We start from the raw sequence: 24,923 nt of genomic DNA on the forward strand, positions 1-24,923 counted from the left end.
TCTGTAAGTGATATTGTTCTCACACAACTCACTTTCTGAATGATTGTGCCCTGCAGTTTGATGAGGTTTTAGATATTCACAAGATAGTAGATAACCAGAGAGTACAGAAAGATGAAAAAAAAAAAATAGGGATTGTGGTAACCAAACCACTTTGATGGAGTACTCTGATTTTCATCAAGTTAAGGTACTAATAAATTGAAAAAGTATTTTTGGAGTCAAATTTAAATGAAAGCATCATGAAGGAAACAGGAGTCTAAAGTAGGAAGGAGAAAATGAGGTTAGCAGGGCTTAGTACATCAGAACATTGAGAGCAGCCCAGAAGAAACAACTCAACAACAGCTTGAGTTGCAAGGAATTCTATTTTTTCTCTCCTTGAGGCTGAGAGGAAGGTACTGGTAATAACGGAAGCAAGGAAAAATACGTTTTAAAGTACAGCTTGCCTTGGCATTTATTATCTCTTGGTTCTTATTTCAGAGCAAAAGTAACCTGAACCCGGATGCCAAGGAATTTATTCCAGGAGTGAAGTACTGAGCTGACAGAAAGCTTTGAGGAGAACTTGTACGTCCCCACATCTGGGGACAACGCTGCACAAAAAGGCGGAGCTGAAGAGGGGGGCGGGATGGGCAAGGGGTGCACAGCGGGGAAAGGGGACAGTGGTTTAACTCGACACTGTGATTGGAGTAACTAATGTGCTCAGTCTTTCTCTACAAGCCTCTGAGTATTTCTCTTTTGTTCTACTGACTTTCATTTGGAGCAATTTCCTATTATTATTAGCTTTTTGATTTAGGGAAATTGCAGTTCCCGCCCCCCCCCCCTCCGTCAGGAATGTTCTGCTGTATGTGTTTAAACAAAATAAGCTGACCAAGAAAATCTGGGTGTTTAAGCATGCCCTTCCCGCTCTGCTGTATACTTACCAAGGGCAATGAACACCTGGAGCACTACTTACTCAGTCTGTTAAGCTGGATGGGAAGAGGGATGAGTGGAAGAAGCAGGTATTGTAAACCAGAATGCACAGCTCCGTGATCCCTGGGCGTTTCCTGTGATGAGCTGGGATTACCAGTGGCCTGCTGAGCCCATGTCTCCCTGCCTGAACCCCATTCAAGAAAACACAGGCTTAAAGTACTGGAAACCAATAGGAGCAACTTTCATCAGCCATCTGGTTGATGAAAGTTGTAAAGCAGGAGAGGACTGGGATGGTGATTGTCACCTGAGCCGTTCAGTTACTGTTGGCCTACTCTTAAGCCTCTGTTTACAGCTACCATCAGACTCAAAATTTACAAGGTAAAAGAGCACTAGAGTGGATTTGCCATTTCGTCTCATGGTGTCTAGTCCCCTGTCTCCCCTCCACCCCAACCCTACTCTGTTTTTGAGAAAAGGTAATGTTACCAAAGGTGTACGAGAGGCATGTGGTGCTGGCCATCAGCGTCAGCCTGGAGAAGTCATCCTTGAATCCTCTTAGTTATGTCTTAAATTTATTTTGACAGTTTTTTTCCAGCCCCATGAGGACTTGGTCCACCTGGTACCTTACTTTCCTTAGAAAGGTTTGTGCACTTTCACAAGTCAATGTATTTTTCAGGACACTAGCAAGGAGCTCAGTTCACAGTTTGGATGCTTCTTCCCACCTTACAGAATTATGCAGAAGAACTCCAAAAAAGCCTAGGAGAGCGAGTCGCGTTTGACCCTGTGACTGTGTGACCCACCAGGACAGTTGTGGCAGTTATAAAATTTTGCTGTTCCCACATACCCAGGTTTTTGAGTTTTCTAGGTTGGACTTTCTGGGTGTGTTCCTTTCCTGCCCACGAGTCACAGGGGTTTTTGTTGTCGTTGTTGATACTCATAAGGAACTAAACTTGGCCCAGGAGCTGCCTTTGTGTGCTAGAGAAGTCGGTGGGAGAGTCAGGTCTAAAAGAGAGCATGTCCAGTCCTGGCCGTTCTCCCAGGACGGGCAAGGACTTGCAGGGGCCTGAAGAGGACAGTGGCTTCTGTATGACTGCCACTGTCTTGTGTGATAGGCCTGTCAGGAAAACATCATGTAACTTGAAATAAAGTCTGTGTAAATTCAGTATGTGGATGTGGGACAGAGGTTGGAAGGAATGGACTAGGGTTTGGAAAATTTAAGAATTTCTCCTTTTTCTTATGAGGTCCCTTGTTGACTTTTTGAACAGCCACAGGTTTATGTCAGATTGAAAATATGAACCCACATCTTTTCCTTGTTTGAGCCTTTAGGATGGCATCATTTGAAAAATGCCCTTCCTTGTTAGGTCACATGTCATAGGAGAGTAGTTTAGGGAGCTCGTATTGTCAGATGTGCTCATGAATTCCCAAAGTCTCTACCTCGAGAGAATGGAACTCTTAACTCGTTTTCAGGCAGGGCTACGAATAAAGAAATGTCTCAATTCCAGCTTCAGCTTTCAGCTGGAATTGTTGCCTATAATAAGGAGAGGACCTAGGAAGTGTGGAAATAGAGGTCTCTTTCTTCCAGGGCCGCTTTTCCTCCTTCAATCTGCATTAACTTGTCCAAGCTCAGAATTCTGAAGGCTGTTGGAAATGTGTTGGGATTGCAGAAAGAGCCATTGTCTAGACCGTGGTGTCTCCATCACAAAGAGCACCATGGATTCTTGTGTGGCTCCTGGTCTGGGAAGTCCTACAGGGATCCAGATGGAGCCGTTTCTTCATCCTGAAGCAGGCTTGCCCTTCTGACACCAGGATAGGCTAAGGTATTAGGTGTAGTTCAAAGGGCTTGTTTTCCCATCTGCTGTGGGGTTTCATCTAGGATGTCAGCGTGGTTGCACAAGGCATATTTGGTCAGGACTAAGAAATCTTCCTTCCAGCCAAGCAGTGGAACCTGAGGGCTGGCCATTCCAGTGCCACTCAGACACAGTGCGCTGACTCAAGATCAGGAAGCAGCTAGCAGTGTGACCCCCTTCTTAATGTGTAGGTTTGTGCTTCCCAGTGGTTCCTCTTGCAGCGTGACCTTTTTCTCCATCTATTTTATGTTGTGAGGTGGGAGCACAATTGTCACCCAGACCACAGGCCCAGCTATAGTCAGAGTTTGCCAACTCCTTAACAGGAAATGCGTGTGGGTCTTATTGGATCTTCACTGGGGAAAGGCTGGGAACCTCTATCTCAGACTTTTCCTCATAGGAGAGGTTCTGGGTGCAAGCCAAACTAGACACCTTTACCTTTTAAGGATGAGGCTGGTATTATAAGTGATGATTTTGATATTGAACTTAAGCCACTACTCTAAGTTTTTTTAATTGGCAACTAGAAGTTTAAGTATAGAAACAGAATATGTATTTTCAACAATTGCCAATTCTGGCTGGTCCCGGTGTTAGTTTATTAGTGACTGATTTTGTGATTATTGGACTCTAAAACTCCAAAATGAAAATGATTTTATCTCCTGCTCTTCAAGGGGTAAAAAACAAAAGAAATACCTTTTATTTTCTCCTGCCCTTTGAACTGCAGCAGAAAACTTGATAGATACAGCCTAGGCCTGAGCACCTGCACCTTTGGGTCTTTGGAGCAGTTTCTGACTGCGGCAGTTGACTTTCGGGGATCACATAAGGTCAAACCCGAAAAGATTGCAAGGAAAAGGCTGGACCTTTGCAGCACCTTTAGTTTCCAAAGTCAAAACAGCTGGGGTCCCATTAATTAAGGTTACAATGCTAATTATAACTTTAAAATGTTTTTAGAGGTAATCAGCATTTTTCAAATTGTGTATTGCTCTAATGTCAAAGTTCTGTCTTGATTTTGAAGATGCTGGGAAGTAAGGAGGTGAGTCAAACACTCTGACTTCAGAGTAGAAATTAATATATGTCGGGAAAGTTGTGTGAAGAAGTAGCCAAAGGAAACAGCTTGACTGAATCTTCTTGCATTGGTGCTGCTGCAAAGCCCATGTAGAAACATCAGGAGCCCAGGAATCTACACTCCTGAGATGGGAGGGGGCAAGTGTTCTTCAATAAGGGTCCTGGCATCACGGGTTAATAATGTTACTTGGTTAGGTTATGCTGATGTATGGGTTCAGGCAGAGACCTGACAAATTTGACCAAGATTTGGAGACGGGCACCTTTTGGGAAAGACTGTGTATTCCTAGCCACTCTCCCCCGGGATAAATGTAGACCTCGTTAGTTTGGGAAGTTGATGGAGAGAACAGGAGGGTTGACTGGGATCTGGTGAGCATCAGGAACCTTGGTCTCCTCCTACCTCTGCCCACGGTTACCCATGTGAATCGTTTCCCCTCTCAGAGATCATTAGTTCTCCTGGTCCCTGGGTAGTATGCAGAGTACTTTTCTGCAGCCAGTGCTCTGCTGCCTTGTGAATTTCATCACAATTTTGTACGGTTTTTATTTTCCCCCATTTGTTTTTAATCTTCTGTCTTTATTTCTCCCATCTTGAATCTGCAATTAGTGACAAAGGACAGGGGAATAGGAGGCTGACCCAAGGAAACACTCAAGTTTCCTGCTTGTTACTTGGCCTCTGCCCTCACTGCCCAGCCCCCCACTGCTGTCCCCAGTCGAGATTTTAGGGGGGTTCATACAAATAGGACAGCTGAGTACCCTGATCTCTATGGGGCGTTAGCCAAGTGATTCACCACCCTACCCCAGGGGACAGAAGATAAATCTACAAAGGGACAGATGCACCATCTTTATTTTAAAAGAAAAAGCCCCTTTAGATTTTGTTACTAGGAGTCTCATTTGTGAGGTCTGCTGAGTTTTCTTCCCCAATCCTACCTTCTTACTGGCTACCTTTTAATATTATAAATAGTAAAGAAACATTCTAGGCTATGTACTATAAAAGAGTACAATGTTTTCACTCTGTAACTCAACACTAATTGATAATCCTGTCCTGTTGATTGTGAGCCTTCAGAAATGTTTAATGCTTGACGGGTGGTTTGCGAGACAGGGACTTTTTTTTTTAAACAACTTTATTGAGGCATATTTTACATAACATAAAGTTCACCCATTTCAAGTGTACAATTCAGTGATTTTAGTAACTTTCCTCAGTGGCACAGCCATACAGTTCTCAGTTTTAGAACATTTTCATCCCCCTCAATAAGATCCTTCATGCCTATTTACATGATAATACCTGTTCCTAGCTCTAGGGAATCACTAATCTTTCTGTAGCTATAAATTTGCCTTTTCTGGACATCATCTCAATGAAATCACACAAAATGTGGTCTCTTGTATCTGGCTTTTTTCAGTTACATATATTTTCGAGGTTCACCCATGACATAACTTGTGTTAGTAGTTTGTTCCTTTTTTATTGCTAAATAATATTCCATCGATGGGTATACGTTTCGTCACCAGGGGGTCTTTTAAAATTGGATTTCAACCTCCTGGTCTAAATGGAACCCTGAGAACATAGGGCTCCTGGCGGGGCTGCTGCGCATGTCAAAGGGACTGCCTATCAGAACCAGCTTCGTCATCAGAAGCTCCGCGAGGAGCCTGACCTGCTGCAGAAACTTTTATAATTTTGCAACTTCCTTTTTACATGAAACTTCTGTGCTGTCTACACATCGGGCTTCTGAAGCATCTGATAATTAGCTTAATAAGTTGATGAGCATGTGTTTGAGTGGACAAGAAAGTGAAACCATCAATACTGTGTTGAATATGTTTTCCTCCCCGACAAAATGGAGGAATCTCAGAACGTGCTCAATAGCGTCGTCTCCATTGCAAAGCGGAACATGTGTTAAAGACCGTGCTGCCTTTGTTAGACCAATTTGGAAGGAAAGAGGCCAGCCAGCAGAGGCGGTCAGGAGCAGAAAGGGAGTGGACTTTGCGGTACATCCCAGCGGGTCTGTGCACGGCCCACGCATCTGCTGTTGTGGACGGTGAAGCGCCGAGCGTGCCAGGGCAGCTCAGCACCTCCAGCAGGCCCAGGCCTGGACTTTGGACCTTTATCCCTATTTCTCAAGTGTTTTAAAAGCTGTTTTTGTTCCTTTTTTTTCCCTAAATACACATCACATGGTAGTTATTAATACTTTGGGGGAGGGGCAGGACTTTAAAATTGAAGAAAATACTTTTCATAAGAATATCAAAAATGGAAAAAAGTTACTTTTTTAAAAATTTGCTATACAAACCAAATGGCAGCTGTTGAAAATCTCATTAAAATGAGAATAAAATGCATTTGCTGGCAGTGGTACCCTTTTTCCTACAGTTGGGTCATTATATCATGCTACAAGGGGCCGTATGTGTGGTATGTGTTTGATTTTGTCTCAACGTGGATCACAGTTTTAGTTGCCTAATTTTCCATTCTAAATGGTGTTGCAAAGTAGTGCAAGCATTGTGTTGGAAGTCACAGACCTGAGTGAATCCCACCTCCACCACTTTGTGCCTTTGGCCTGAACCTGTTTATTGGTAAAGGTGTGACACCTTCCTCCTGGGGGCTATTGTGAAAATTAGACCAAATTTAATTTCAAAATACTGCCTGGCATATGATAGGCACTTAATACATGGTAGTGATAGTGGCAATAATGTGTGTGGCTTTGAACAGAGGCGGTAACAGGAAATCCTTGGGTTTGAAGGGCAATTGGATAGCTGCTATTTTCCTGTTCCTGGGGAAAACTGACTCATCTAGAAAACAAGTAAAGGGCTTCTGTATCTGCCTTTCAACTACTGAACAAGTTTGAGAACCTGCTAGGTACCAAGCATTGTCCTGGGTACCAGCGCTGCTGGAGTTAACAGGCAGACATCATCCTTGCTCTTGTGGAGGTTGGTTAGTCTGGTAACTCTTACTCGGTTTACACCTAGCTTGAATCTCCCAATGATTCTCCGAGGGGCTTTATCGTAAAAAGATCATGGGACCAGACCACAGCCAATGGGTTTTGTTTTGAGTGCTTTTATTTGCCTCCTTCCTACAATCAGGTTTAAAAAAATCTGAGCTGACTTGCCTATTTACAGCTTTTTGAGAGAGTTGTGTCTATACAGGGCCTAACTATTCACAGCCTTACAGACATGAATGGTGTATTCATTCACTTAAAATCTTCATTAAACTAAAGTCCATTAAAGAGAAGTGCAGTATTGTAAGCGGTATAGTCCCTAAATTTTTACCAGCCTTCTGTTGGTATAAGGTGTAACGGTATACTCATTTTTAATCCTTATATTAAAAATCCTTAGAGCACTCATCACAGCTAGAAGACATTCAGTGAACATTTGCTGAGCGGATGGCGCAGATGAGGCCGTGCTGTCCACGAGATCACACAGGTAGACGAAGGCAGTGCCGGCCTCTTCAAGTCCAGTTCTTGTTCCCAGCTCTCCTGTTTGGCTGTTACAAGCTCAGATGAGATGAATACATACATATTTAATGCCTTGGCAGTGCAGAATCCCATTAATTGCTCCTGATATCTTATTAGTGAAGGAGATTATAAAGTTTAAAATTAAAGGGGGAGAATCTCATCAAAAATCACTTATGACCTGCACTGCAACCTCTGTGTAACAGAGCCTAACTGGAGAATAAGCTACCCCGTCACATCTCCTTTGATCAAAGGAAAAAGGAACACAAAGTGACCTTGTGCAGTTTAACATTGCCTTCAGTTTTTCAACTAATATTTAGTGAATACTTATGAGCTGGCACTAGAAAGTCAGTCAAGCTGTGCTCTAAGCCCTCCACTGTCCATCTGGAATAGTAGAGCCTGGACAATGGTAAGGAAGTGATGGCTGTACCCTGAAGAACATAAATATCTTTTTTTTTTGTGGTACGCGGGCCTCTCACTGTTGTGGCCTCTCCCGTTGCGGAGCACAGGCTCCGGACGCGCAGGTTCAGCGGCCACAGCTCACGGGCCCAGCCGCTCCGCAGCATGCGGGATCCTCCCGGACCGGGGCACGAACTCGCGTCCCCTGCATCGGCAGGCGGACTCTCAACCACTGCGCCACAAGCCCATAAATATCTCTTTTTAAACTCTTCACCAATAGTTTTAGATTATAAATCCGAAGTACTGCTTGATCCTGGTCCTGAGATCACGTGAAAAGACTTCTCCAAAGTTCACCACTCATCAGTAAGCGTTATTAGGACTGAGATGGAGCAAAGGCACTCTGCTGTGTCCCTGACTCCTTGCAAGCTTTTTAGCTGATGATGTACTGGTGACTTGCTGAGAGCTCACCCCAGTGGTCTGGGCCATACCTAGATGTGAAGAGGGCTGGCTGTCCCTTCAGAAGGGACTTGTCTTGAGTTCTTATTGTTGTGTTGAGCTAGAGCTGATGGGACAAGAGCCGCTACCGTTGTGTTCTAGACAGTGAAATAAGTGTCATCTGACTTGGGAAACAAGTATTCAAGACCCCGTTGAGAGCCTAATCAGAGCTCCAAAGTTATTGGGTAGAGCTCCCTCAAGTGCAGATCCTGGACCTCTGCAGCAGAAATTACCCAGGGTATTTGGTAGAAATGAAAATTCCCCATCTCATCTCATCCTTGACCTAATGAATCAGACACCTTATGGAAGGGGGAAAAAATAGAAACCTGAGTTTAAAACAAGCTCGTGAATAACTGACGCACAGCAGTTTGAGAACTGACGTTCAGGACATGACCCATGCCTCTAACAGCTTACACTCCAGACACCTGGAGAGGCAGCCACTGTGGATCGAGACTCTGGCTTCAGTCTTCGCCAAGCAGCACGGGCAGAACAGGAAGCTCTGGGCTTGTCTTGACCAATCCAACTGCAGTATCCAGAGGACAGGAAATCATGTCTGCTCCTCACTGATGTTCATCATTCCCGCTGCCACACAACAGTGTCATCCTGTAACCAGAGCCAGGCCAGCAGTCACCAGGAACACGTAGGCTGCCTAGTTGTGTCTAGTTGGCCTTCTTGGATATCAGCCATCCTCACAACTTCTTAAGAGCTCATTCATGCAGAAAAGCTGCAAAATGTGCTGTTCACCTGTAAGTACCAAATCCAGTGAGGTAAAAATTCTCCCAGATTAGAATTGTACCCTGTCCCCTAAATCCTACTGGGACTATCAAGAGAGGGTGTGATATAGCTAAGGTTATTGCTGGTGATGTTCTCCATGGACAACACTTGGTTCCACTAAAAATGGTCAGGCAGCAATCTTGACCCTTACCTTTGACTGGAGAAGTTAACTGGCAGCCACTTGGCATAAGTATCTAACGTGGTGGGCAGGGGCAGCACACAGGTTATCTGCCTAACCGTGTGGCGAGCAGATTGCAGACCACAGGCCAAGCATCTGGGGGTGGGGCTTTAAACCCCGGGCTAAAACCATCTCTGAGCCCTCTGGGATACCTGCTGGCAGGTGAGCTGAGGATGTACACGGCAAACGTACTTGATAACACAATCCAACTGGGGAGTGGGTAAAGTGCGTTTATTTTCTTCTGTATGTTTCTTTTTCAAAAAAAAGAAAAGGAAAAGGAGAAAAAGCCTCCTGCCTTCCAGCACCCAATGTCCACTGGGCTTGGAGGGGGTGGAGCCAGGGCCAGCCCCCTAGGAGAAGGTGTAGGAGTAGAAGGCAATGGCATTGACGCTGTAGTCCATGGGGAGGAGGTGCCCGATGTGCCTGGCCCCTAGGCTGGCCCCGCCCAGGGCAGAGGAGTGCCGTAGCTTCAACAGGGTGAAGCTGGAGAAGGAGTTCTGAGCCTGGATCTCTCTGCCCTGGGTCAGCGCCAAAAGGAAACCTGGAGGAAAGAATGTAGAGGATGGAGGTGAGAGACCAGGGAGAAGGTGGGGACAGAGGGAGGGAAAGAAGAGGCCCAGGCGCTGAGGCATCCTGTGGAGGTCCCACATGCCAAATCCCTAACAGATGGTTGCACCAGGGTGCGTGAGTCCAGTAACGGCTGTGGGGCACTGGAGCCCGAGGCCCCCAGCCCCCGATGCCTCCCGGGGGTTCCTAGCTAGCATCAGGGATCCTGGAGCTACTTCAGAGTATCTAATGGAAACCACACAGCCACCTGAAACAAGCTGCAAGATTGCAGAAGGCACATTTCTTTCCTTCTAGCTAGGATTATGGTGACTGGGATGTCACCACATGCTGGTCAGAAGCTCCAATTTCAAGTTAGATTTGTCTTTAATTTTTAAAAGGTGGTGCCTATTTAATAAATCCTTTGGAAGAGAATGTCTTTCTAAGAGTGCAAGGAAGCTGGATGGGACATTGTAAAAGGGCTCCCTGGAAGAGTGAAGGATGAGGGTCTTGGTCGGAGACATCTGTGGCCTGCCTGTCCAGGCCTCAGGGCCCGGGTCCCAAGTCCTCCCCAGGGCAGGCTGTTTTCCCAGGCCACCCCCTTTCCAGCCCCATCTTTTGCCCTTGCCTGTCTCAATCTGCCTCCCATCCTATACTCACCTTCCTTCAGCAGCTCCCAGCTCTTCCACACAGAGCCCACACACAGGATGGGGAGGCCAATCTCCCCTTGGAACAAGACCTGGAGGAGAGCAGAAATGGATACTGGGGGCAACCAAGCCTCTCCAGTGCCAGAGGGGGAAGTTCGTTAAGACTAGCCCAACCTATCCCAGTCACTCTCCCTCTAGCTGAGAACCAGAAGGTGGACTCAAAAGAAAAAAAAAGGGAGAAAAATAGATTCATAAAGGCAAGGTAGAGAACGGAAGAGAAAAAAGAGTTAAGCAGCAACACAGAGGAAGAAAAGAGAAGGGAAGGAAATGGACAGAAGCAGGACTGAAAGAAAGGGGACAGTACATATACCACAGTAAGCCAATCTGCTATATATAAACACGGATGAGGGAGGGCACTGACCCAAAGAACTTTTTTGTGTTATAGACTTCCTGCAGAATTTTTCTCATACCCTAAGTTCCTTTAAAATCGTATCCAGTTTACAGTTTGGTGGGACAGTCTCATTCTAATGGGAAAGGGCCGAGTCTGGCCCAGCAGCTCCCCAGACTCCACTTCCCCCCTTCAACTCACCGGGTCAATCTCAGGCAACACTGCCACAACGTGTCTGCCCAGCATCTCCCCAGCCTTCCTGAAGATGTAACGGGAAAGGGGATCTCCCTGCTGAGCACCTGGGGTAGGGAGGAAGGAATGGAGTGGGTGAATAGCCAGGGAGGCTCCGGTCCTCAGTTACTCTCTTTCTCTCTCTGTCGCAGGGCAGCAACAGTGCAGTGCGAGTACGATGGCTAGCAGAGGTCTCAACCAGGAACAGATGCTCACCTCACGGCGTGTGGGTAAGCCAGCCTCCAGAGCTGCCTCTCATCCTTACCCACCAGCCCCCGCCAGCTACTTTCATCCTAGGAAGGGTGTCCTGGACAGAGGTGGCTCACTCCAGGCACTCAAGAAGGGCAGCCCCGCTGGGGAAAACACTGGCACCTGGTCTGTACTCCAACTTACACTGTTATTCAGTCTGTCCCCGAAGGTCTCTCTGCTCTGGGGACCCAGGACCCTACTTGAACAGCTGGCTGGTGCTCCTCTCGGGGCTGCCCACCCGCCTCCAACAGTCTGCTGTTAGTCAGCCCAGCCCCTTCCTAGCTCTGCTCTGAAAGGGCCTCAGACCAGCAGGAGCTAAGAGGGCCCTACAATGCCCTGAGGCTTCAGGAATCCAAAGTAAGGGAACATGGACCGCACACTGGAGCAAAAGCAACGTGCAGACGAACAAGCCCTATGGTTCAGCTCCTCCTGAAACCCAACCAAATACGCCTAACCGCTCCGTGATTCCCTAGGCCTCTGGGTATCACTCGTTAAAAAAGAAAGTTATAGATCTGCCCAAAGGATAACTGCTTCATAAATTTCTCAGAAATAGACATACAGCCTGCACAAGCCGTGACAGCTGTCACGAAGAGAAACAGGTAATATAAAACGACTGGCAGTACAACCTGCGTGTCCTTCTGTCTCCACCTCAAGGCTCACCAGTACCAAGGCCCACGGTGGCAGAAAACTGACGGCACTTGGTCAAAGGGAAATTGGCTTCCAATCCCCATCTGAACCCTGCTCCACCCTCCAATTAGGGAGGTCTTTGCAGAACAAAGTCAGATAAAACCCTACCCCATCTCCAGTACCTTCTGCAACTTTCCGGCAAAACCCAGCAAACCTGCATTTATCAAAGTCCCTATACAGGTGGGTGAGGATTCCTAGCCGATCTGGCACCTGAGAGACACAGAAAAGGCACAAGACAGTCATCAGAAGCAAAGGAAAATTCCCAGTCTGCCCACCCAGTTGGCCTTCCTGATGTCTCTACTGTTTGAAAAGCTGGAATAATATTTGTTTAAGCTCTAGAGTACAAGGATTTGAGATTTCTCATTTGAGAAAAGTTATGTTTTCCCCAGCATGGCCTCTACTGCTCTTTAGAGGTTAGCCTGGACGCAACACAGAGCCCAGACCTGCGCTCACCAAAGAGTCTTCTGCAGCTCCTTGAGGTGCTCTTGAAAAGATTTCTTTGTCGAAGGAATCTAACCACTACTGCTCATTGCACCTCTCCCTTAAGAGTCACAATGCAGATCAAAGGCTCTGAGAAGTCAAAATTGATTTGTTTCTCCCACACTTATTTCACCACATAAAGTGCATCTTCTACCTCAACTACCTTACACACCTGTAACGCCTCTGAAGGTCCCAAGAACCAGAGATTCCCTAGAATACGTTACTAAAATGGAAGAGGGCGTGGGGGGCTAAAATCTGAGCATCTGTGGCAACATATTAAGCATGTCATACATACTTTGTCATTTAATCTTTCTAATGTCTTAATGACTAAACAATAAGAGAGGGAGCAGTAGACATATTAGTGGTGTTCAGAACCAATCTGCTGAGTCAGCTCGCCTAAGTGGCCCTCAGCCAGAGAGATGTCTCTCAAATAAACTTACTTGCCTTCTCCTCTCTCGGCCTCCACCTCTGGTGCAGCTAAAGGCAGCTGTTTCCTAACCCACTACAAATGAGCACAGCCCAGACAAGGAGGGCAGTCAATCCCTGATGCCCTCCCTGGGTGGGAAGCTGTACCCTCCCAAGAACTCTCCCTGCCCCTCTTTAACAGGCTCTCCTCCCTGACCCATACAGCCAGAGGCAGCTCACTGGCCAACATACCTGTTCAGACTTCACCTGCTGTCCCTGTGTCTGTGTGCACTGTCTCCTGATCTCACCCTGCACCTCTCACTTCAGCCTAAACGGCATCTGCCTTCAACTCGCCGCAGAGTCTAGCTGCCCAAGGATGAAGTCCAGCCTGTCCGCAACCTACCCTCTCCTCATGCGGGGAATGCATGCCCACCTCATTCTGAATCCGGTGCTCACAGACGACTTCTCCATCCTCCAGCTCTGACAAACAATTCACCCCGACTTCCCCGGGCCCACCCAGTCCCTCTCCTGAATTCACTCCTGCTCGGTCTCCCGCTGCCCTATCCCAGGTATGCATGTTTACCAGGGGCAGAGGAAGTACCTGGAAATAGTTGAACATGGCCTGTTTGACATAGCCAATGTCATGAGGCGCCGCCTCTAGGTTGTCGATGGAGTCAAACACTATTTTCACTGCTTGGTGTGCAATCCAGTAGGCTGCAGAGAGCAGAAAGGGCTAAGAAGATGGGGCAATCTCCCCGAGTTCACAGGGAAGGAAACTCACACCTAGACAGGGTTGAGTATTACAGAGAATTAGGTGCCCCAATTCCCAGCCTGGGGTCCTCTAATTAAACCATATCTGACTGATCCACGTAAGGGAAAGCTGGAGGGGGAAGACTGAACAGGTGAAGCTGCGTCACATCAGCTCCCATCCCCATGTAAAGACGAGGTCAGTCAGCTGCCACCCAAACCACGAGAGTCACGGCCAGGAGCTGGACCCTAAGGGCCCTTATGAAAATGTCCACCTGCTACCTATGAAGAGGTGATGGTGGGAGGAGCTTCTAGACCCCCTTCCCACTAGCAGACTGGTACAGCACTTCCTGACATCTATGGCCTTAACCTTCACAGTGTCAATTCCCTCCTAAGGACTCCAAAAGTCAACACGGGTAGGCAACGGCTATTATGCTGAGGCATGAATCTGAGTCCTGGGTGCAAATCACTGCTGAAGAGCACGGCCAGCCAGTAGTCCGGCATTTGCATCTCTAGATCTCTTAGTCATTATCTTGGACTCAGATTCAGGCGCTCTCCCCAGGGAGCCCCAGGGGGTCAGCAGGCTGAGGGGAGGGGAGAGGAAGATGGGGAGCTGCAGGAAGTGAACGGTCCAGGACCCTGAGCCAGGCCCAGTCGGCGTGAGCTCACCTGAGCCCTCATCTCCCATCATGTGGCCCCAGCCACCACAGCCGCTGTCAGAGCCATCGGGGTTGATGAGCCTGCAGTTGGAACCTGTCCCAGAGATGAGCACGATCCCACCTGGGGAAAGGGCACAGGAGACTCAGTGTGGCCGAGGCCCTGCACAGAGCACACAGCTTCTGACTGAGGAAAGAAAGGACAGAAACCAGCCCCAAGCAAAGGGATCACCACCCAGTTTTGTAGAGAAAACCGAGCCCAGCTAGTTTCCTGCCTGAAGGTGGAGGGCCTGGGTCTCAGAGAAACTCCAATCACATAGTGCCCTTCTCTAGGGAACAGAGAGGCACACGAGTCTGGGTCTCCTTGCCCAGCCAGCCTTCAAGTGACTACCTGCTTTACTGAGTCCCTACCATGTGCCAGGGATTGTGTCAGACCCTATTCACACAGTGATACTCATTCAGTACCCTAAACCACCTTCTGAATACAATTACCCCCATTTTATAGATAAGGAAATTGAAACTCAGAGCGTTCCATAACTTCTCCAAGATGGTATAGCTGGCAAAACAGGAGCTGAGATTCAAATGCCAATCTCACGATACCATCACTTCTTATACTCCCGTCACAGAGTTCCTCCCATTGTCTTTTCAGCACTTGCTGCTTTCTCCAGCCAGCTTCGTCCCTGCACTGCCCAGGGGCTCCCTCCTCTGCAACGGAGTCTCATGTTGGGCTCCTTTCTTGCTTCCCATCAAGACACCCTTCCTGCCCTCCCTCCTTCTGTCCAGTGCCTGCTCTGGCAAACCTCAGCTAATGAAGGGAGCAGGGGCTGTGATGAAGGCTGCCTCCCAGGTATTTACTAGTCAACTTCTGCCAGCTAAATCTAAGGGGCTTCCCCAGGAAAACCGGTTCTCAACCTCACCCCGCCCTCCACCTCCTCACCATCCGGCGTAGCTGTGGCGATGGAGCCGGCGGCGTCAGTGGTGATTAAGTAGCTTTCGCTCAGGTAGGGAAATCGGTCCCTCAGCTCCTCCATCAGGATCCTCACCGCGTCCTCCTGATCCCCACCGCTCAGGGATAGGCCCTAGGCCACGCGGGAGGTGAACGAGCAAGCAGCGCCCCAGACCCAGCTCCTTTCTCGACCCCCTCCCCTCCTACATCTGCTCCCTGCTTGCTACCGCTGGGCATACCCTGTTCATGAAGCCCCAGTCCTCCCTCTGCCACACACAGTGCCTTATCGAAGGCTGCGGCTGCAAGAAGAACCTGGACTGAGCCCTGCCAAGACGAAGGATTCAACAATGCCAGGTCAGGAGCTGGGGAGGACAACAGTGCCCTTAACAGAAAAAATCAGGCAGAGGAGCAAGTCGAGGAGAGGTAAGCTTGGTTCAGAATGCGTGGGGTTTGGCTGTGCCTGCAGGACATCTCCCTGAGGATACGTCCAGGAAGTAGCCGGAGCTACAGCAACTCGGGAGAAAGCTGAGCCAGGAATAACAGGTAACATTTAATCAGACCTTATGGGTCAGGCTCTGTGCAAACCACTTTGGGGTGTATCATGCCATTTTACCATCCCAGCAACTCTGAGGTAGCTACTGTTTTCCGTATTTTCCAAACGAGGAAACTGAGGCTTCGAGCAGGTAAGTAACCTGCTTAGGGTCACACAGCACAGATGCTGAGTGACAAAGCTGGGATTCAAAGCGAGGTCTCATGGCTCTCCAAAGCCCTGTGCCCTTCCAATCCTTGTGGCTTGTAGGTGACAATGCAGCCACAAGAGTGGATGTGATCAGGTGAGTTTCTAGACCAGAGACTAAGCCCTCAAGGCCTTTCCCTTTGCAGTCATCGGACTCATCTAGTTCAAACTCGCTGTCTCAGTGTTGCTGTGACCTAATTCCCAAACTCTACCCAGACTCACCAGGCTTCGTAGAGGAACAAGAGGATCCACCCCTGCTTTCCGTTTGGCCCTGTTCACCATCTCGTTGATCCTCTCCACACACTTGTCTGTCCCGATCAGCTGGCCCCAGTCAAGGGAAGGAGGAGTTACAAAGGCCTGCATGGCCTCTGTCGCCCCTACAGGCTGCCAAGTGAGCCCCCAGCCCCCACCTGAACAGGAGTTCCAGAGAATGAAACCACAGTCAAGCCCACTGGTCCCCTCAGTGTGGCCTTTACCCAGTGGTTTGTGCTGAGTCCATCCGCTTCTGCCAGGATCTGCCCATCCTCTGAGAGTAAAAGGACCTTGGATCGTGTGCCTCCCCTACAGAACACAAGGGGGCACTCAGTCTTGCTCAGAAAAACCTGCAGATACAGCTAAACTTGTGCAGTCCTTGTCATAGGCAGAGCCCAGAGCGAGGGGGACAGCTTCAGCAAGCCCAATCACCATTCCCAAACCCTCCTCTGTGGTTGGGTGTTTGCTGGGCTCCTGCAAGACCCTACTCATATATTACCTCGTCCTTGAAACCTCCGATGTGTGGCCCACCACTATAGCTCCATTAGTTCAGCCATGTCAGTGCCCCCATGGACTCCTCTGTATTAGAAGTGCGTTAAGCTGTTTTCCTGTCTGCCTCTCACTAGACTACAAGTTCCACTGGGTCAAGCTCTGGATCATTTATTTACCCTCATTCCAGGCACAGGTAACACTCAGTAAACGTGACTAAAAAGAATGGCACGTCTCTCTGCTTCTCTCACAATAGCTAAAGGCTGCCTTTAGCAGCTCCAGCTGCCAAGATTTTCAAGACACGCTTGTGAGAAATGCTGGCCAGATGACAGGAAGAGTTAATACCTGCTTAAGCAACTAAAGGGTCAAATGCTTATTACTGGGAGAAATGGTAGTTTGGAGGGAGGTCTGTGGTGGTGTGATGTATGTTTCTTTATTGATCAGTACTTTTAGGAATATCACAAAAGGACACTGAAGACCTGCTGATCAAACTCAAAGATGACAAGAAGTTTCAAGGGGTAGTTAATGCATGAGGTGGCAGATTATCGTCCCAAAGAACCTCTTGACAAACTGGAAAAATGGGTCATATGTTACTCATGAATATAACAGGGCTGAACGCAAATTTCTGTAGGTTTTTTTTTTTAAAAAAAACAGTGCAATAAATACAGGGCAAGGGAGATCAATCATAACAATGCATGTGAAAAAAAAGACTTTGGGGTCCATGAGTCAGCAGTGAAATGTGACTGCCACTGAAGTAATGCAATGTCAGATTCAAAAGTGAGTGCCCTAGCTCAGACCCTCTACTGTGCCCTGATTTGACACACCCAGGGGACCCACGCCCACATGCAGGGGACTTAGCGATCATTCGGTTCATCCCTCTTATCACTTCACACACGTGGTAACTGAAGCCCAGACAGGGCAAAACTCTTGCCCATAGTCACACCGAGGGGAAGAGCTATTACAAAAAGTCCTGCAGACAAGCTTCCGAACAGGAAATAAGCAAGAATAACAGAGGGTTGGATCTAGAGTGAGTAGCCTGGAGTGCCAAGAATGGAGGAGTTTCAGCCTCCCCCAGCTTTAGGTCCCAGATACCTTCCGGCAAAGATCACTGTCCGGGATTCCACCACACCCCCGCTCCCGACCCCCAGTCCAGCAACTTCACACCTGACACCTGTTCTGCAAAACTCTCTCCGGAGCGGGAATGGAAAAAAGAAGCTTCTCCAGCGGAGCACCGTGGAGTGGGTCTTTCGTGGGAGAAAGGGCTGTGGTTCCGCCGCTAAACACAAAGGACCCCCCCCGGGGTGTGGCTGTGGCACACAGTGCCCACAAAGCACACGACCGCGCGCGCAAGGGCACCGTCGCGCGGGCACACACTCCTCCTCCACAAGACCCCGCAGCCCAAAAGCCCAAAGTGGCCGTACCCTGACTGAGGTGGGAGGTCACCAGCCTGCCGACCTGGCCACGGGCTTCCTCCCGCCCCGCCCTCGGGCCAGAGAGTGGTCCAGGCCGCCCCTTCCGGACTCCCTCCTCCGGACCGCACTCACCCCTCTACACCCCCATAGAGCGCGGCCATGCTGCTGCTACCGCCACCGCGGATCCCGCCGTTTGCTTCCCTCCTGTCGGCGATCCCGGCCCTCCAGCCCGCTGGGCACCGCCCCGCGTCACGTGAACGTCCGTGCGGTCCAGCCGACTCCCAGTGCGCGTGCGCGAGGCGTGGCACCGTGGCCCGCCCCAAGCCTCAGGGCTACTGGTCTGGCTATGGCACCGGGCTGGGTGAGTGCGGTCCTCAGCGGCTCCTGCAGATCGCCTCCCCGCCTCCTGAGTCCTGCTTCTGGAGATGGATACGGGATCCCAAGCGGAGGAGCCAGGAAGGGGTGTTTGGGCCGGACCCCCTAGCCCCGTTGCACTGCTTTCCCCTCAGTGCCCGGAAGTTGCTGGCAGCTCCGCCTCGCGCGTGCGCAATGCGTGGGAGCCACGTAGACTGGGTGAAACAGGACAGTGAGGTACGCCTGGCCAGACCCCCACTGGGGTGTGGGATCGGGGAGCTGCACGAAGCCAGGGGACCACTGGGAGTCCTAAAAAAGTGCACTGTTCAACCCAACACCTGCCTGGCGATGGCAGAGTCACACCGTGGGCACACGAGCACCCACTAAGACTTTACACTGGACTTGTGTGAATATGTGTAACCAGGAGTAACCAGAAGCAGGCTGGGAAAGGAGAAAGCCCCCCAGGCTGTCCTTGTAAGCCTAGAGATGAAAGAGTTCAGCTTTCACTACTTTCCAAAGAAAATTGGGTTCTTTGTAGAGGGTATTTGGGGGCTGTAGACTGCCAGGCGAACTAGCAGATACAGTTTGTGAAATAAAATTCATATTTTATGGCAAGACAAAAATTTAAACATGAAAAGTTTTATCTGCCCTTTGGCCTCCTCTCTCCCCCCTATTGTGCATTGTGTATCCGCATTATGGATCGACCAAGCCTCCCCAAACTCTTGCAGGAAGGGGGACCCCTTCCGGGGCCGGAGGGTGGGCTCTTGTCTAACGCTCAGAAATGAATTGTTCGAGGAGACACACGTGCTGACAAAGCAAGAGACTTTATTGGGAAGGGGCACCCAGGTGGAGAGCAGGAGGGTAAGGGAACCCAGGAGGACTGCTCTGCCACGTGGCTTGTGGTCTCGGGTTTTATGGTGATGGGATTGGTTTCCAGGTTGTCTCTGGCCCATCATTCTGACTCAGGGTCCTTCGTGGTGGTGCACACATCGCTCATCCAAGATGGATTCCAGTGAGGAGGATTCTGGAAGTTTGGTAGGACAATATGGACTGGAGTCTCTTTTTGACCTTTACCAAATTCTTTGGTTTGGTGGTGGCTTGTTAGTTCCGTGTTCCTTACCAGGACCTCCTGCCATAAAACTACTTGTGCAAATGGTTACTTTGGAGCCTGGCCAGTGTGGGTGGTTTCGGTCAGTGGTTCCCCTAAACAAAACCTCCATCGGCAGAATTACCAGCTTAATCATAAAGAGCAACGTTCTCCTAACATCGGTAAGACAACTCCTTAAAGATAACATTCCTTCTTGATAAGGGGTCACATGGCACTTAGCTCTGGATTATGTAAACTGTCAATAATACATCATTTAATGTACAGCCATCTTTCTCAAAAAACTTGTATTACTGTGCTTTGACTTCTAACAGGTGGAACAGTGCTGAGAGCTTTCTGAGATGCTCTTCTTGGGTTATAATCGTCAAATTTGGCTGGAATAAAACTTTCCATTTCTTTCTTAGATCAACTGATTACTTTTTTGTTGACAGGTTTTACAAGCCTTTTGTTGCCCTCCAGCCACCACTGCACTCTCCTTCCTTACACGGGGTCGTGACAGGGAAAGGGAGGACAAAGGGGAAAGGTGCCAGGCCTGGGAGTCAAGCTGGGGCTCCTGCGTGCCTCTGCAGGCTCCTCTAGGTGGTTCTGGGCCCGTAAAGGGCAGCAACTCGTGCTAGAAGGACAGTCAGCTGCCCTTGGTGTCTCTTCTGGAACATCAGTCTAGGGAGGGGTCCGTCGCAGGGCCATTCTCAAGCTGGCCTGTCCCCACTCCCCACCCCCATCTACCTGCCCAATAAAAATTAGTTAAGATCTATGTAGTACTTTATGGTTTTCAAAACTCTTTTAATAGTTAAATCCTGTGTTAGCCTGTGTAGGTGGCTGTTTATCATCTCCATTTTGTAGAAGAGAAGCAGCAGCAATTATGTGTAATTCACCCAAGGTCATCCACTAGTAAATGGTGAAAATTCTTATCTTCACACCTTTCTCTTTTGCTTCCTTTTCTAACAAGAAATACAAAGGGAAACTTTAATATTGTCGTACACATAGATCCCAAGGCTCATTGCACTAGTGCATGGAAAGGTACAGTCTTTTCAAAATCCACCTATATCTCCTTTCCTTCAAAACTGCCAGTCTGGGGACTTCCCTGGTGGTGCAGTGGATGAGACTCCCATCTTCTTAAAGAGAAACCCTGCACTAGGAGCCTCTTTCCCTGATAGCCAGCTGGGTCTGGTTATGCTTTGGTGTGAACATTTGGTGTATATGTACTTTTTAAACTAGAAGAGAGGACTCTTTTCAGTTCTTACATATTTGGGACACTGAAACTCTTCAGTTTAAGCCCCAAGAATAATTAAAAAGTAAAGCACTGCATCATAGGCAATATTGGAGAGAGGAGTAGGATTTTTTTTTTAATGCCCACCTATATCATTTACATCCATAGCACATCACATCAGACCTGGAAGGTGCTTAATCCAACAAGCACATATTTTTTTTTTTTTTTAAGCACATATTTTTAAAATAATGGAAGTAATAGATTCTGGTGAAATTAAACTGGCAGGATTTTTTTTAATATTTATTTATTTATTTATTTGGTTGCACTGGGTCTTAGTTGCGGCAGGTGGACTCCTTAGTTGCGGCTCGCCGGCTCCTTAGTTGAGGCACGTGGGCTCCCTAGCTGCGGCTCGCAGGATCCTTAGTTGTGGCATGTTAACTCTCAGCCGCAGCAGCATGTGGGATCTAGTTCCCTGACCAGGGATCGAACTTGGGCCCCCTGCACTGGGAGCGTGGAGCCCCATCCACTGCGCCACCAGGGAAGTCCCAAAACAGGGAGGATTTTTGAAGGAAAGGAGATGTAGGTGGAGTTTGAAAAGGCTGTACCTTTCCATGCACTAGTGCAATGAGTCTTGGGATCTCTGTGTACGACAATATTAAAGTTTCCCTTTGTACTTCTTGTTAGAAAAGGAAGTAAAAGAGAAAGGTGTGAAGATAAGAATTTTCACCATTTACTAGTGGATGACCTTGGGTGAATTACACATAATTGCTGCTGCTTCTCCTCTACAAAATGGAGATGATAAACAGCCACCTACCCAGGCTAACACAGGATTTAACCATCAAAAGAGTTTTGAAAACCGTAAAGTCCTACATAGATCTTAACTAATTTTTATTGGCATTACTAATCAATGTCTGCTGTCCAGCGCAGTAGCCACGTGTGACTATCAAGCGCTTGAAATGTGGCTGGTCCAAAATGAGATGCACTGTGAGTGTAAAATACAGGATGGCAAAGATTTCGTACCAAGACAGAATGTAAAGTATCTCCAGTAACTTTTATACAAGTTACATGTTGAAATGATATGATTTTGGAGACAGTGGGTTAAAATTATATATTATTAAAATCAATTTTGCCAGTCTGTTTTATCTTTTTTAATATAGTTACTAGAAATTTTAAAATTATACACGTGGCTCACACGTTTCTATTGCACGGTGCTGTTTTATATCCTGTCTCCTAGACATCTGGGCCAGAATCTTTCGGTCATTAAGTGCCTGTTTATGAACTATGATTGATTTAAAGAAGAAAACTGCATTGAATAAATGACTGTACATTTGTGTTGTACGTTAAAGTTCTATATAAAGCTCTTTTAGGTACATTTATCTCATTTGATCATTCTAACAACCCCATGAAAATATCAGATTTCTAACCACATGTTACAAGTGAGGAAACTCTGGAATCAAAGTTATTAGCCTAGGTTCACACAAATAAGAGATGTTGCTTAAAATGTGTGTGGGTAGTTCCCGTAATGGGAAGGAAATAAAGATGTTGCAAGGCAGACAAGTGTTCACCACTGTATAGCTTGTAAAAGTTCAATGCCCCTTTGTACTGGACTTGCAGCATCCTGACAGCTGCTCCTGTGAAACTCATGAGGTTGGTAAAGTCCTCTAAGTATGTGCAAGCCGCAGTTTCATTTTCTGTCTTCTCTAGTTTGTCCCCATGACTCCAGAGAGGCCCTATTTCCTGGGGGATGGAGGGGTCAGGTAAGAGGGACAGGAGGGGAAAATATCTCCCCTCCCAAATCCACTTAACGATTTGGGGACAGAGGATTTGGTGACCCAAGATCCTCAACAGGTTGTGTTGACTTGGTTCATGAAAGCACAACCACATCTGTTTTTACTCAGCGCTGTATTTCCAGGGCTAACCTCACTATCTGGCACAAGATAGGAGGTCCATGAATGGTTTTGAGAGTACTTATAAACTATAAAGCACTGTACCACAAACATGAGAGCTAGTAAATGCTACTGTGAACTAAAGAGGGAAGCAAGCAGATTCTACGGCAGAGACAATTTGCAGAACAGACTGGGGAAGAGAAAGACGTTTGGAGAAAATAGAAATGAAACTGCGAATTGGGGAAGTGGGAGCTGGACAAGTGGTCAGGGGGCCTCAGAGGGATCTAGCCCTAATCTGTCCTGCATTGGGAGATTGCCAGTACATGTGTGACCTCAGCACCGCACTTTAGGATAATTAATCTGGCAGGTTCCTTGTAGCAGGACAACTGGGAGGGAAGAGCCTGGAGCAGGGAGACACTTAGAAGGCTGGGGCAATGGCCCAGGCAAGAGATGAACAAGGAAGTGATAAGGGACAGGGCAGAGGTCATGGGAAGGGATTGAAGCTGGGGTGCGGATCATACTGACCTCGTCCTCTGTTGATCTAGGATGAGGGCAGGGACAGAGGCTGGAGTTGGCTTTCTTACAGTGAAAGAGAGAGGGGTGAGGGTGGAGGTGGGACTCTGAGGCTGGTTGATGTAAGGCAAGAGCTCTTCCAGACCGGCAGGTCCCCCAGGAACAATCCAGAAGGGGCGGGGTGCACACAGAAGCAGGTGTGGATACCTGGCTATACACAGTCTGCCCTTCAAGTCTCCTCTGCCTTGACCTGAAGTGGTTCTGAAAGGGGGGCTTTGGGCCAAGGCAGCTACCCCAGAAAATCCTGTTGGTTTTCTCCCTCTTACTGGGCATGTGGGTGTTTATGTATGTGTTTATATGCACGTTTTGGCTTGTGTCATCTATATGTAGATGTGTGTACATTTATTTATATATTTGAACTTGTCTTTGTATATGTTTCTAAGTGACTACACGTGTCTACAAGTGCATGATTTGAGATAATATCTTTTTTTTTTTTTTTGGCCACCCCTGGAGGCATGTGGGATCTTAGTTCCCCAACCAGGGATGGAACCCGTGCCCCTGCAGTGGAAGCGTGGAGTCTTACAACTGGATCGCCAGGGAGGACCCTGAGATAATATCTTTATGCACTTTTTTACTGGTGTATGTACAGAATTAGAATTTCAATTCTTTTTTTTATAAATTTATTTATTTTTGGCCACATTGGGTCTTCGTTGCTGTTCGCGGGCTCTCTTTGGTCGCTGCGAGCGGGGCCCACTTGGCTACTCTTCGTTGTGGTGCTCCGACTTCTCAGTGCTGTGGTTTCCCTTGTAGCAGAGCACAGGCTCTAGGTGTGCTGGCTTCAGTAGTTGTGGCACACAGGCTCAGTAGTTGTGGCGCACGGGCTTAGTTGCTCCGCGGCAGGTGGGATCCTCCCGAACCGGGGCTCAAACCCATGTCCCCTGCATTGGGAGGCGGATTCCCAACCACTGAGCCACCAGGGAAGTACCAGCATTTCAACTCTTAAAGGAACCTAAGCAACCTGCATATCTAGGCACCTTTGAGCAGATGCACAGATGTACAAGTGTAACTTTGCAGGTTGTGCTGGAGCTGGCCTGCACTAGCTCACAGAGAGCTAATTGTGCACATCTTTCTAACTTCTGTTCAGTGGTATGGTATTGGTAGCTCTAACTTACCACGGTGTGAGTATTTATACCACAGAAATCAGCAACTGGTACCAATCACATTGTTGTTATTTTTATTTCCCAGAAATCTGACTGTTAAACATTTACAAGCACACACTGGATAGATGTTTGTCATGTGTGAGAATGTCGGTGGTCTGTGTATAACAGTGCAGAAGTACGTATATGAAAGCGTGTCTTGTGTAATGGGTCCAATTTTTTTATAGACCACAGACTCAGGGGTGCAAAAATGCAACTAAGTATTTTCCCACAACTAAAAGTAATTTCTGTCTCAACCCTCTGCTCTTAATCTAGTCACTTACAGGGGACCTCGGGCATTTCAGGTTCAATTTAGATTGAACACTTGTCCGCCTCTTGGTTCCCCGTGTTTGTGTCTGAGGGCCAGGCGTAAAATGCACTGCAGCAGCAGTGAGGAGGGGCGGCTCCAGGCATCTGCTGAGACGGTGCGGTTTTCCCATCCGGGCCTTTGCTTATTCGCATCCAGTCTCCTGACATCTCCTGCGATTCCCTCGGCCCTGTGAAGCATCCAGTTTCCCAGTGCACACTGCCGTTTTTGAAACCTGTAGTCTTGGCAGGTGTCAGGGCAGATTATGGTTCCCTCTTCCTGAACTCCCTCCAGTCTGCCGCCTCCAGGAGTCACAGAAGAAGAAAAGCAGTGTCACATCCCCTCACAGCACAGTACCCTATAAGGTAAATCTTATAGAGGCTGAAATTCCCAGAGGTCAGGGGCCA

General features: G+C 48.1%; 3 protein-coding genes across 5 annotated transcripts in view; 2 read left to right on the forward strand and 1 right to left on the reverse strand.

The window, feature by feature from the left end:
* PAIP2B (poly(A) binding protein interacting protein 2B) overlaps nucleotides 1–6,784 on the forward strand; it is a 46,328-nt gene extending 39,544 nt beyond the window's left edge. Inside the window, exon 4 of the mRNA XM_022561311.3 lies at nucleotides 475–6,784. Coding sequence (XP_022417019.1) covers nucleotides 475–531 — 57 coding nt within the window. The 3' untranslated portion in view covers nucleotides 532–6,784. The remainder of the gene's footprint in view (nucleotides 1–474) is intronic.
* NAGK (N-acetylglucosamine kinase) lies at nucleotides 4,872–18,408 on the reverse strand. Of its 3 annotated transcripts, none has more exons than XM_089923029.1 (10): nucleotides 18,078–18,408; nucleotides 16,203–16,353; nucleotides 16,015–16,113; nucleotides 15,048–15,189; nucleotides 14,124–14,234; nucleotides 13,309–13,421; nucleotides 11,945–12,032; nucleotides 10,857–10,954; nucleotides 10,281–10,359; nucleotides 4,872–8,869 (listed from the first exon to the last, which is right to left on the reverse strand). In XM_089923029.1, exons 1-10 carry the CDS (start codon nucleotides 18,104–18,106, stop codon nucleotides 8,805–8,807), a joined length of 975 nt encoding a protein of 324 aa, XP_089779155.1. In that variant the 5' UTR covers nucleotides 18,107–18,408; the 3' UTR covers nucleotides 4,872–8,804. The 3 variants fall into 3 exon arrangements, with proteins under 3 accessions (XP_089779155.1, XP_022417014.2, XP_022417015.1); XM_022561306.3 differs by lacking the exon at nucleotides 4,872–8,869 and adding an exon at nucleotides 9,292–9,618 and having other exon boundaries at nucleotides 18,078–18,402; XM_022561307.3 differs by lacking the exon at nucleotides 4,872–8,869 and adding an exon at nucleotides 9,292–9,618 and having other exon boundaries at nucleotides 16,269–16,353; nucleotides 18,078–18,398.
* The window catches only part of TEX261 (testis expressed 261), a 30,842-nt gene continuing 24,008 nt past the window's right edge, over nucleotides 18,090–24,923 (forward strand). The window contains exon 1 of the mRNA XM_022561309.3: nucleotides 18,090–18,536. Coding sequence (XP_022417017.2) covers nucleotides 18,105–18,536 — 432 coding nt within the window. The 5' untranslated portion in view covers nucleotides 18,090–18,104. The remainder of the gene's footprint in view (nucleotides 18,537–24,923) is intronic.

The sequence above is a fragment of the Delphinapterus leucas genome, chromosome 13 (genome assembly GCF_059928025.1).
Source record: "Delphinapterus leucas isolate spDelLeu-1000000601 "Yukka" chromosome 13, BTC_Dleu_Yukka2, whole genome shotgun sequence".
Lineage (NCBI taxonomy): Eukaryota > Metazoa > Chordata > Mammalia > Artiodactyla > Monodontidae > Delphinapterus > Delphinapterus leucas.